The sequence below is a fragment of the Solanum verrucosum genome, unplaced genomic scaffold, assembly GCF_900185275.1.
Source record: "Solanum verrucosum unplaced genomic scaffold, falcon-dt-bn FXZP01000268.1, whole genome shotgun sequence".
Taxonomy (NCBI): Eukaryota; Viridiplantae; Streptophyta; class Magnoliopsida; order Solanales; family Solanaceae; genus Solanum; species Solanum verrucosum.
The window spans coordinates 2,010,031-2,022,485 of NW_026019957.1; the positions used below are offsets into that span (position 1 = coordinate 2,010,031).

Consider the following 12,455-nt stretch of genomic DNA (forward strand, 5'->3'; position numbering starts at 1 on the left):
ATCATTAAATCCATCAGTAGTCAACCACCAATTTTCGAACTTGAAATATGATTTGGTTGTCCCCCATTCTCCACATTGTAGCATTAATGGGGAGTGATCTGAGACCATTCTCTGTAAGACAGATTGTTTAATGTTCCTGAAATTTGAGTCCCATTCTTTAGAGATCAGAAACCTGTCTAGCCTTGCTGCTGTGAAGTGTCTGTCCCCTCTTCTCCAAGTGAACTCTCCCCCTGCTAAATCTAAGTCCATTAATTCCATGTCTTCAATGAACTCTGATAGCTCTGTCACTGCCCTGTTGATTCTGTTACAGTTGTACTTCTCAGAAGGATACCTCACAGTGTTGAAATCCCCACATAGGACCCAAGGGCCCGTGAATAGACCTTTTGTTGCCCCTAGCTCCCACCAAGTTTCTTCCCTTTCTGCTCTATCATTCGAGGCGTAGACACTTGTTAGATGCCATTTAAAATCCAGATTCTTCCCAGAGAAACAAACAGAAACTGAAAATGCACCCACACTACTCACCTCCCCATCCCATCTTCTTTTATCCCACATAATTACTATGCCTCCCCTCGTCCCACTAGCTTTGAGTTGCACGTAATCTGCCCACCTACTGCCCCAGATTTCCTTAACTTTATTAGCAATCTCCCCCTCCATTTTTGTCTCTTAAAAACATACCACATCTGCTTTCCAAGTTCTTATCATGTTCCTGATAATACTCTTTTTCCTCCCACAATTCAGCCCCCTCACATTCCATGACACAATGTTTAAATTCATTGATCCATAATGGCCAAACCCCCCCCCCCCCCCTTTACTTCTAGTACCATTGCTATAGAACTTAGAATCAAGTTGCAACCTTTTTAGTTTTAATAATCCTTTCCTCTTGCATGTTGTTTGTTTACTCTGTTCCCCCCTGTTTCCTTGTTTATTGCTATCGATCTTCATCAACAACTCCTTCGTCTTTTCCTCACACCCTTTGAAATTAACCCCGAATTCTGAGCTTAGTTTGGTTATATTTTGTTGTATCCAGTCCAAAATGCTCATGTCTTCTTCTGGAAATTGGATGCCCAATGGAATAGCTTCCTCTGTACCTCCGTCTAAATTCTCCTTCTCGAGTGGTTGAAACATTACCGTTATACTCTTCTGCCCCAATTCTTCTCTATCCGTGACTGCCATCTCCACACTCTGTCTCGCGACTTCCAGCTCCCCTCGGTCTCTATTCCATTGCGTGATTTGGCGTTGAGATTTGTTTTCCTTTGCTTTGTTTGCTGATATCTCGATATTTATTATATCTACAGGATAAGGTAATTGATGTTTGGGCTCTAGGATTTTCCACAACAATTGGGTCCAAATTTTTTTGGCCCAAAGTCTTTGGGCCCAAAAATTCCTTTTGACCTAGCTTTTTCCTGCTATACACATTATTTTCCCCTCCTTTAAATCTCAGGCCCACTTGCATGCGGGACCCCTCACTTGAAGTCCCCACGTGCCCATCTACCTTTTCACAGGTTGTGCCTCCTTTATCTTCTGCAAAAGCTGATCTTGGGTATTGACCACTGGGTATTTACCTTTCTCTTTTCTCCTCTCCTCTGATAATCTTACTGTGACTGGAGCTTCACACCACACCGGAATGGTGTAAGTGAAGCCATCGCAGGTTACTTCTACTTCTCTGGGAATCCTCTCCCCATCACCTCGTACTTTGATTCTGGCCCAATGAAGGTGATTCTTGAGAGAAGTCTCCTCCTCCGTCTCGTTAAAGCCTCCACAGATGTCACCGATCTCCTTGAAGACTTTTTGTGACCACAAATTCATAGGTAAACCCAGCAACCTAATCCATACCAAATCTCTCCTTATCTCCGCCCGCCAGCAGCCTATCGTTAGTTTCCACCATTCGAGCCCCAACTTTATCTTCCTCCAGATCCATTGACCTGTTAATACATGCTCTGCTGCCACTTTGGATGGCAATTCAAACATAAAATACCCATCATTCATGGCATACACTTTGAGTTGTATCGCCAACTTCCACGAATTACAAGCCCATCTTCTTACATCGTTCAAACTGGGGGTTTCGTCTGCTTGGCATTGAAATTTTCCTACGATGCACCTATTCAAGAGATCATTAACTGGCTGTGATTCACCACCTGTGATTCTTACTTTGTTCGCTGTACTCTGTATTTCGGCCTTCTCTGTTGCCTCCGTCATCCATCTATTTTGGAAGAGGGCTTCTTTGTAAGACTTGTGAAGCTATTTTCTGTCCTTCACTGTTGTCCCCTGTGTTTTGATTGGCTCATAAATGAACCCAGCAATCTTGTGAGCTATATTCCCCCATCCTCCATTGGGTGTGGACTCCGGAGTTATTATGACAGACTTGTTTTGACCTTGTAATGCTATGAAACTGATGTATCTTCCACTTTCATTGTATTTAAGAGTGCAATAAAACTCTGCAAAGTGGTCCTTCAGGTTCCACCTCTTTACTGTCCTTCCGTGTACCTTTGAAGCTTCAATAAATACTGCAACTACCCATTTCAGGACTTTAATGCTAACTTTCACTCCTCTCATCAATTTTCTGCTGCGCTCCACCCATTCAAACCATTTTCCAACCTCATCTTTGCATCTCGTAATGTCGTAGGACTTGAACCCTGCGTTGTAAAAGATGATATCCTCCCCTATTGGGTGTGGTCCGGCAGCCTTGCCGGATCCACCCATCTGAAATCTAGAGTTTGAATAATTTAAGCTAAAAGCTGACAGACCTCGATTAAAGTGTCTGAGAGCATTTGCTTAGGTGTATGCTATAAATTGAAATTTTCCCCAATATTTTTCATGTTGCTCATTCTCCCTTTAAACATATTTACATGACTGGGAAGACCTTGGCCTTTAATACAAGGCATTTTTCAAAACAGGAATCTGTACATGAGCAAGCATAACATAACACAGGAAACAGTGCATATGCCAATTATCAAATCAAATAAAATCACAGCGCGAATATCGTCTCCACCAGATACCAACGCGCATAGAAAAAGACTGTTCCAAACACAATCACACCATTTATTTATAGCAAATACTAGTCGGCTATTTCAAACACAACCACAACATTTACTTAACAAGTACTGTGTAACTGAAAGGAAACAGACTGACAGCGTACACAACCGTTACTCACCAAACAGGCACACAACAATATTAGTAGAAAAATATAACAAGCCAACATACTCCAGATACGACATTTATTTATCCAGCGATTTTCCTTGAATAGCTTCTTCCAGGCAGAATATCTTGAGATCGTCCCAAGAACAAGTCATGCTGCCCATGTAACCCTCCAGCCTTCATGGGTTGAGGGAATGACTGCTTTATAGATGCTCTACCAGAGCCAATGGTCATGTTGGCAAGCTTCTCAGCAGCATCAGAAACACGAGTTTTCGCCGTAGAACCAACCACTGACACATAAGACAGTTAATTAAGAACCAATACAACAAGTAACATGGAAGTCCGTTTATCCAGATAAACGGAAAACATAGAGGAACACTCTACTAGTTGAAAAGTAAAAAGCTCAAGAGTTGAAACTCACAAGGGACATTCCTTGCAGGAGGACGATATTTTGCTGGTTGTTGTTTAATAGAAGATCCTTTCAGGGGTTTATCATTCCTAGTTGCATCCTGGATGACAACAATTTGGGCAATAATTAGACACTGATACATACCTTTGACACTGATATACACTGATATAATTAAAAGCTTCCCAAGGCAACATACCTGATAAGTCATTTGCAACTTCCTCTGGACACCTGCTGCACAAAGATTATATAGAAAAAAACAGTATATGCATTAGAACAAAGAAAATAAACCATTTGTGCAAACTAAAATGGAACAATGGTATTTTCATGTCTGGAATTGAAACAGAAGATGGTGTTTTTAAAAGATCTTCAGGAAGAACAATAGCTCCTATAATATTTATATATTACCTGGGCTAAATTGCGACTTGATGGGAGAGAAGTTGCTACTAGGTTTTGGGTTGGTTAAAGTACTGGAAGACCACCTGTTGGTTTTTTGCTCTGAGGAACCCTTCGTTCCAGCTGCAACCACGAAAGATTTCATAAGTACTTCATATACATAAAATCTAATTACTTTCAAGGACGAGTTTCAATAATTAAAAAAACAAACCAGATGGAGGCGTCCTAGTGACAGCAGTCTTAGAGCGCAATGATGGAGGTACATAAAAGCAACTCTGCAATATCATAAACGATATCAGTTCAATTAAATCTAAACAACAGAGAAAATTGATATAGATAATACATGAAACAAGGGGAACAAGTTTGCCACCTGAAAGAAACGGTGCTGAAGAACTTCGACCGCTGTTGGCCTCTTGCAAGGATCCCACGAACAAAGTGACTGCAGGAAAAAAGAAAAAAATGAAATACCAAGTAACATGAGCTCCATTCTTCTCTTCACGTTCCATATTGCAAAACATCATGAAGAGGCATGCACATAAAAAAGAAGGGTTTTCCTACTTTCAGCAAAGATGTATGATTGTATCAGACATATTCAGAAGATAAATGTAATTGCGTCATCAAGTCCTTACAGTGATTAGATTAATTGCATCCTCACTGGCAGATGGGAGTAACACAGACAGATTTACACCAGGTATCTGCAACACCAAACCATAAAGGAAGATGTCAAACAAATTTAACCAAATACAAAGGTATCGCCAATAAACATTGTAATTTCTACATATGTCGAAATATATATGGAAAAGGGGACAAAGAAAACTCCTAGGATTAAAAAATCAAAACTGCATGATGGGGAGAAAATGTGTCAAGGAGAACACATTGGACCTGTGGAAACTGATAATTGATAGCACCAGCAAGTTCGTGCCCATGAGCCCATTCACTCTTTGATGGAGTACCTATAACACTACATATTTTGTAAATCTCATCTGCTTCACTGCACCGAAAATGAGAGGCAATTATCAGCAAAAGGAGAACATATGCAAAAATAAAGATTATCCAAACCCCAACAACCCATTATGAAAGTAAACATCTATAGAAGTTAACAGCAACACAGCGCTGATACAGGAAAGGAACATTACAACCCCGAACCATCCCAACTCTGCCAACCAACCTATATAAAAATACCAGTGCATAACTTAAACTAAAATTCACCTGTAGTCCAAAAAATATAGAAGAAAATGTATTAACAGAGGAAAAAGAATCAGAAAGATGAATGCACACCTTGAACCAGGGAATAGAGGACGAAGAGTTAATAGCTCAGCCATTATTGCACCCATTGCCCACATATCTGTATTTAAGAGAGGCAATCAATATAAACAGAAGGAAAGCAATAGATTGCCCAACAAGGGGAAAGACCAAAAGATTATCAACTAGATATATATAGTTCCATACTCACCGACAGCGGGACCATATATTGATGATTGTAGAAGAACTTCAGGGGCACGATACCTGCAGTTTCATGTGATAGCCATTTAAAAAAAGGAAAAAAAGAATATCACTCCAGTAAAATGCTCCAATAAGATTAAGCAGCACAGGGATGCACTGACCAGCGTGTTGAGACATATTCTGTATATGGGGGCTTAGAATTGATCTCCCGAGCAAGACCGAAATCAGCAATTTTTATTGTATCTTTTGAAACCAGCAAGTTCTCTGTACAGCAATCAGAAGTACATGTAAATACTTGTCAGATCAGCATTCAGCGTCTAGAAAAACGTAATTAAAAAAAAAACAGTCTAATGAAATGTGCCACAATATGCAAGTCATGGGCTTAAAGTCAGATCCGAAATAAGAAAAGAGTTTGAAATTCAATCCTGCAGGGGAAATGCAAAAGGGAGAAAGCACTATCCAGCTTTAGTCTTTTCACCATCAAAATAGAAATTATATCCACTATCCAGTTTACTTTTAACTCTTTAATTTCATGAATGACAACTGACGAGATAACTCATAGAAGCTGAGATCAAACTAAGACAAAGGAAATCAACAATGATCACCTGGCTTAAGGTCACGATGGAAATATCCACGTTGATGCATGTTTGCAAGACCTTGAAATATTTGAAAGCACCAATTTCTCACTTCTGATTCTAAGAAAAGCTTAGGCCTATCCTTCATAAGGTGATATAAGTTGCACTCCTGACAATAGTCCACAAAAAAATAGATAAGTAAATATAACTAATACATAGAAAATGTAGATTGTCAACAACCACCATGTACCATGTATTCGAACACAAAGTATAATATGTCATTCTCCCTAATCACTTCCTTGAGCTTAACGATATTTGGATGGCTCATTTTCCTCAATGACTGCAAAAGAATTAACCATTAGTTGAAATCCTGAAGAGGAAAACGCAAGGGTATCTATATTAAGACAGAATATCATTTTACCTTGACTTCTCTCAAGTTGATGCATTCTTCCCATGAATAATACTTCTTCTTCATTTTCTTAATTGCAACCTGTAGTACATATGTAATAGTTTTAGAAGAACTTTCAAATGCAGCAAATATTTTGCTAAGACAATTAAACCTACCACTTCACCAGACTGTTTATTTAAAGCTCGCCACACACTCCCAAATGTACCATTACCAACTTCCTTAATTACCTTGTACCTGTGCCATAATTGGAAAAATTTGAGCATAAACTGAGAACAAATAATGCTAATGTAAGGAAAGATGAACCCATCACACCTTTCCATTTTTGCTGATGTTTCAGTAGCACAAAGGACACCTGTTTATTGGAGATGTAGAGACAATAAAAACAACGTGGAGTTGTTCCTCTTCACTAGTCGACCGGAAAAGAGAAATTACTAAATAGGAACTAGTAGCCTGGCTGATTCAGCAAAATCAACCGTTAGTTTTCTGCTGCAGCACAGACGAAGGCAAAACCAGTAGTGATAAGATGGATGGGCTTCACAGCCTTATTCATCAAATATACCGCATCAACAAAACCACTATCATAACAAGGCAGAGAAAGCAAGGAAACATAGATGCTGAAGAGCATTTTGATCTCACTTCACAACTAACTGAGACCCGAAACAAGCCCAATTCAACGGTATGAATTATCAACTCAAGATCTAGTTGGAAGTGTTTCTCAAAAGTCAATAGCTCCTTGCTTCAAAATATGCACTAATCTGATACCAATACTCCAGTTAACCGAATCCTGATGAAGATTCCTAGAGAAACTATGACAAAAGTGTGTACAAACGCAATCTAACACTCAACGATGCAAGGAAACATCTGCTGAATTTAGCTCACCCTGCATTTGAGTAGAAGAGCAGCAAGAATTAGGGTGATGCTATTACAAACATAAACGACAGTATAAGCAAACAAAAAAACCCATATCAATACCTCAGAGGTAGGTCTCAAAGGAACCAGGTTGGGTGTTGTACTGGTGATGAACTAGCAACAGTAGACTTGCCGAAGTACTTAACAGTACAGTAACAACTGACATCATAACAAGGAGTGCAGCTTATTTGTGGAATTGAACAAAACATCCAACACCTAGCTCATACAGAATTCTCATTTGGCCTCCTGTACTGATAATTCAATAGAGGCTGTTCACTAAGTGCAATTGACAAAAGAAACAAGAAGGAAATCTCCAGGGATGAGGAACCGCCAATCAAGGACTTCCTGAAATGAAAAGGCTCGGCACTCGATGCGATCTGAGCAGAGGTACAATTGCTCCATGTCCTAAGTAATATTAATACCCTGGAATTGAACTCTACCAAATCCTGGAAAAGCATAACCAAGGGGGAAAACTTCAGAAAGGTGATGGTTAACTAACTAAAAAAATGCAAGAACTTGCCAGCACTCAAAAGGGACCTCATCAAATTTCTTAACAAAATGCACACTAAACAGGAATAGCAGGCATACAGACCTGTTCTCCCCATGATCATATTTGAGACACTTATAAATGCCGTCAAGCATACACAAGGCAGTAACAAATATTTAAAATATGAATACTATATTGTGAATTTCATGAAAATCGCATCATTTTTGGCATCTCAAAGCTGAATATTACCAACGAACACTCACAACATGCATACATAATCAAATCATTAAATTGCATTACAAGTTCATACATGTAAAAGCCTACATTATGGTGCATCTCACTGCAGTGACTATCTAATAAGCAGTCAGATCGACAAAAGAATCACTTTGACAGCTATGCACATTAGATCCATTATGAAATAGTCATACAAAGCGCGCACACATAAAACTATTGATATCCAGTAAACAATTACATCACCAAAATTAAACACCTTAAAACACCAGAGCAAGTGCTTTGAAGACCTAGAACAGCAATCAATTTTCTAACTTTTAACAACTTAATTTTTACCCTCAAAAGGCCAAAAATCCACAATTTTCACCATGACTCACCAAATCAATCAACCAAGCCTACATCAAAACTAGTTGCACAAATCCTCAACATTTATTCAGCTCTATCTAAGCTCGTCTCATTCCAATACTCAACAATTCGAGTAAAAACAAAAATTCTCTAATCTCTAAATCACCATTACAAACCACAAACTCCATTCACACGAAACTTAACCAATTACAGCGACAAAAAACAACGCCTCAATACAAAGGAACCGGAATCACTTAATCAAAATCGATTAAATCAATCTTCTTTCACAAAATCAACTCCATAACTGAAAAAACCTCACACAAACACATAATAAAACTCAATCACGCAAATCTTCACATAAATTTCACATAAACACATAACATTCCAGAAAAAAAACAAAAATCACATAACACATCAAATTCTAAACGCTCAATAACTCAACAGATTGCAATCAACAACACCTCGCTCTCATAATTCAAACTCAAACACACAGATCCATAGAAAACAAATACATTCAGATCCGACCACAAACTCTTACAAAAACACCAAAAAAATCACAAAAAAAATTACCTGTAGGTGAAACGGCATAACCTAGGGAAGCCACGGAAGAGAGAAAAGGAGAATCCAGAGCTTAACTATATCAAACCCTAACAAACTGATTATTTTTTTCGAAATTGAATTTTTTTTTTTCTCTGTGTGATATATATATATTTTCGCCTGTCTGCAAAATGGAAGCTTTAGGAGGGCATTGAGTCTATTTATTTTTGTATGAAATAAATATATGATGGTGATGATGATGCCAATCTTCGCTTTGTGGGCAAGAAAAGGTTAAAAATTAAAAATACAAAAAGTGGAAATAAAATAAAACAAAACCTAATTATTATAAACCGTGTGTGATATTTTATTTTAGGGAAAAATGATAAATATACCCCTGAATTATTGTAAATAGTATGCAGATACCCTCCGTCATATTCTTGGGACATTGGTGCCTCTGCCATCTAAAAACTAGAGTATATATGTCCTTCACTCTAACAGAAGACTATATAAGGACACGTGGCGCAATCTTATCCGTCAATCCGATATTTAACAAATGTCGGATCGGTGGATAGTATTATGACACGTGTATGTCTGTTATTATAAAGGGTATAGATGTTCTAGTTTTTGGACGACAGGGACATCAATGTCCCAAAAGTATAACGAAGGGTATCTGCATACCATTTATGATAGTTGGGGGTATATTTGTCCTTTTTTCCTTTATTTTATTGGTTATTTTCTTTTTATGGAAGATAGAAAAGTTGAGGGTTCAGTTCAGTTTGGTTGGATTTTATGTATTTTTTATTTGATTTATTGATTTTTAATTTATTAATATGTTATATTGATAATCAAATTAATAAGATATTTATGGTCTGTTTTCAGTTGTTGATTTTTAGTTATTAACGGTTTTGACTTTTTTATTTAATATATAAGAAAATGTTCATAAAATAGAAATATTTGCAAGAATAAAAAGTGGAGTATACATTTCTACATTAATCATTTTTGTTTAAGATAGAATATGTTTGAGTTCTTTATAAAGACTCGTACAATAAATTGTGGAAATAACATTAATTAATAGTTCGTATTTGTTATAATCAAATCTAAAATGAGAAGAGAGAATGTAATACTAGTTTGTGTCGACTAGAGAGAAGGTGTTGCAATTGAGAGGCTGAGACGATAGTTTGTGTTGTTTACCTCTGAAGGTAATATTAAAATTTAGAAAATAGAATTGATAAAATGTCAAAGTCGTTGATATATAATTAGGAGTAAAATAATACTTTTAATAGAATCTTATTAAGTTATCGATTTAATCATGAATAACATCGGTCTACCTAGATGGATTTTTATTCTACAATTGGTTGCTCTAGGCAGACTAAGTACTAGGGATGGGTTGTTTAGCTGGGGGATACAAACTACTCAGATTTGTTCTCTGTGTGAAGTGGAAAATGAAATCAACTTAGTTATCAAAAAAAAAACATAAAATCGATAACTCAATAAAAAAAATGTTACAAATCATTTAAAAACTGTTAATCTAGTACTAATAAATCAATAGTGTTTTTTAAAATTTTTTATCGATTAGGCCATTATTTGCACAACCCTAATTTATGACATAATGGATTAATATTTTTTGTGTTATTTACCCCTTTTAACTTACTTTTTCATACTCCTTCCGTTTTCAATTATTTTGTCTTACTTTTTTTAGACCATTTTAATAAGAATGCTTTATCTATTTTTTTTACAATTTTAATTCTAACTTTTTACATGATATATTTGAAATTATCAAATTAAAGAATATTTTAATATGTTCCATATATCTTTAGTTTAAAATCATAAGATTTAAAAGTTATTTTTTTATTAAATTACATGTCAAATTAAAATCAAATAAATAAATTTAAAAATAAAACAATATTTATCTCTTTCTGTATTGATCACCTTTGTTTATTATCTTTTTTTCATTTACTTCTTTCAAATTCAAACTATAATCACTATTAAAATAATAAAGGTATGAAAAGATCGAAAATCAAAAGAGAAATTGGAACAAAAGACATCGTCAATAATATTCCTTTACTAAGTAAAGGGATTTTATTAAACTTTGCAATACTTTAAGATACCCATAGTTTAGTGGAAAGTTATTTATAGTGGATAAGATAGACGTAGATTTTGATTATATTTTTGTAAAATAGAAAAAGAAATAAAAAATTCTCAACTTTAGAAAAATAATAAGTAAAATACAAAATAAATAAAATAACATGTAATAATGCATAATAAAAATAAGATATTACACCACTACTAAATAAGTAATACTAATAAGGAAAAAATTGAGAATTATATTTGAGAAAAAGTGTTAAAAAACTAAAGAAGAAGTCATGCTACATGCTTACTCCTTCTAGAAGGTTCTTATATTCTTTACTAGAGTAAATTTGTTTTTTCTATCTCTTTCCTCATTTATGTGTTTAAAATTCTTGAAGTTATCCCCAAAAAATATCAATTATTATCAAAGATTGGTGAAATAGATTTTTTAAAATATTTTGATGTAGGATTAGTAGCTTATTTGGTTAAGTTTTCGAGAGGTTAAATTTTATTTTATTTTCAAAAATAAAGTGTTAATCAAGTTTTTAAGAAAAGATTAGCACAAATTATTTTTTCATAAGCTTAAAGAAATAGATTTTTGCCTAAAAATATTCTTATTGAAAAACATACTTGAGAAATACATTTTTTTAAAAAAATAATTTAAGTTTGGTTTTACACTAGTTATAGTTCAAATTGATTAGTCAAATACAAATAACTTCTCATCCAAAGTACTGTTTTAAAAAACACTTTCTGATTTTAAAAATCTGATCAAATAAGCTTTAAGTTATTTTTACATTTAAATTTTTGGTAATTAATACTACTACTACTACTACTAACTAATTAATTGGATCATTTTGACAAATTTGTAGTAATAGGGACAATAATATTGGGGGACCAAGGGACCTAAGTTAGGTACATTTCAATATCAAAATGTATATTTTATATGATAGCCTTCAATTAATAGTATTAAATCGAAAAGACAACGTGACTCCTTAGTGTAAGTTCTTAAAATTTATTAAAGGTTAATTTACATATTTGAATACTCTATTTTGGCCTTTTTCAAGTTTAGAATAGAATAAACAACATTTCCATAAATAAGTGATAAATTATTATTTATTCTCTATGATATCATGCTAAACATATTAAATCTTCAATAAATTGTTTATTTGGAAACATTCACAAAAAAGTTATCACCTTTATTAATTGTTTCATAACTTAATTACTCGTGTTTTATGTCAAATTTATATTGTCACTCTATTTGATAGTAACAGATCTTATAAATAGCCGAATATAACATATTTCTATATTTAAAAAAAATATAAATACATATTTTAATTTTTTAAAGATGAAATATATAGAATTAAAATCAAAATTTAATAATAATTAAGAACTCAAAAGTGATAATATCCCCTTTTAAATTTTAAATTTTATAAGTTGACACTTTCAAATGGTAATCACCAGAATATTATTGCAATATTCATTTAAGAAAAAATCTTCCAAATTGGGATCTATACC

General features: G+C 34.8%; 1 protein-coding gene across 2 annotated transcripts; it reads right to left on the minus strand.

Annotated features, from left to right (window-relative positions):
• Positions 1-3,018: 3,018 nt before the first annotated feature.
• Positions 3,019-9,084, minus strand: LOC125814526 (cyclin-dependent kinase F-4). Of its 2 annotated transcripts, none has more exons than XM_049493978.1 (18): positions 8,907-9,084; positions 7,337-7,719; positions 6,677-7,244; positions 6,520-6,598; positions 6,377-6,445; positions 6,206-6,295; positions 5,986-6,124; positions 5,542-5,644; positions 5,391-5,443; positions 5,216-5,282; positions 4,820-4,928; positions 4,567-4,632; positions 4,308-4,376; positions 4,149-4,212; positions 3,950-4,060; positions 3,741-3,775; positions 3,557-3,644; positions 3,019-3,425 (listed from the first exon to the last, which is right to left on the minus strand). In XM_049493978.1, the coding sequence occupies exons 3-18, from the start codon at positions 6,682-6,684 to the stop codon at positions 3,220-3,222; spliced, it is 1,356 nt and encodes a 451-aa protein (XP_049349935.1). In that variant the 5' UTR covers positions 6,685-7,244; positions 7,337-7,719; positions 8,907-9,084; the 3' UTR covers positions 3,019-3,219. The 2 variants fall into 2 exon arrangements, with proteins under 2 accessions (XP_049349935.1, XP_049349936.1); XM_049493979.1 differs by having other exon boundaries at positions 3,741-3,772; positions 8,907-9,042.
• Between the last annotated feature and the right edge of the window lie 3,371 nt (positions 9,085-12,455).

Bases quoted from the DNA above. Each gene is read 5' to 3' on its own strand.
- LOC125814526 (XM_049493978.1), bottom strand. The intron at 4,377-4,566 runs GTAAGGACTTGA...TTTTTCCTGCAG, and splicing joins ATGCAATTAATCTAATCACT to TCACTTTGTTCGTGGGATCC. The intron at 3,426-3,556 runs GTGAGTTTCAAC...CTTATGTGTCAG, and splicing joins TCCTGCAAGGAATGTCCCTT to TGGTTGGTTCTACGGCGAAA.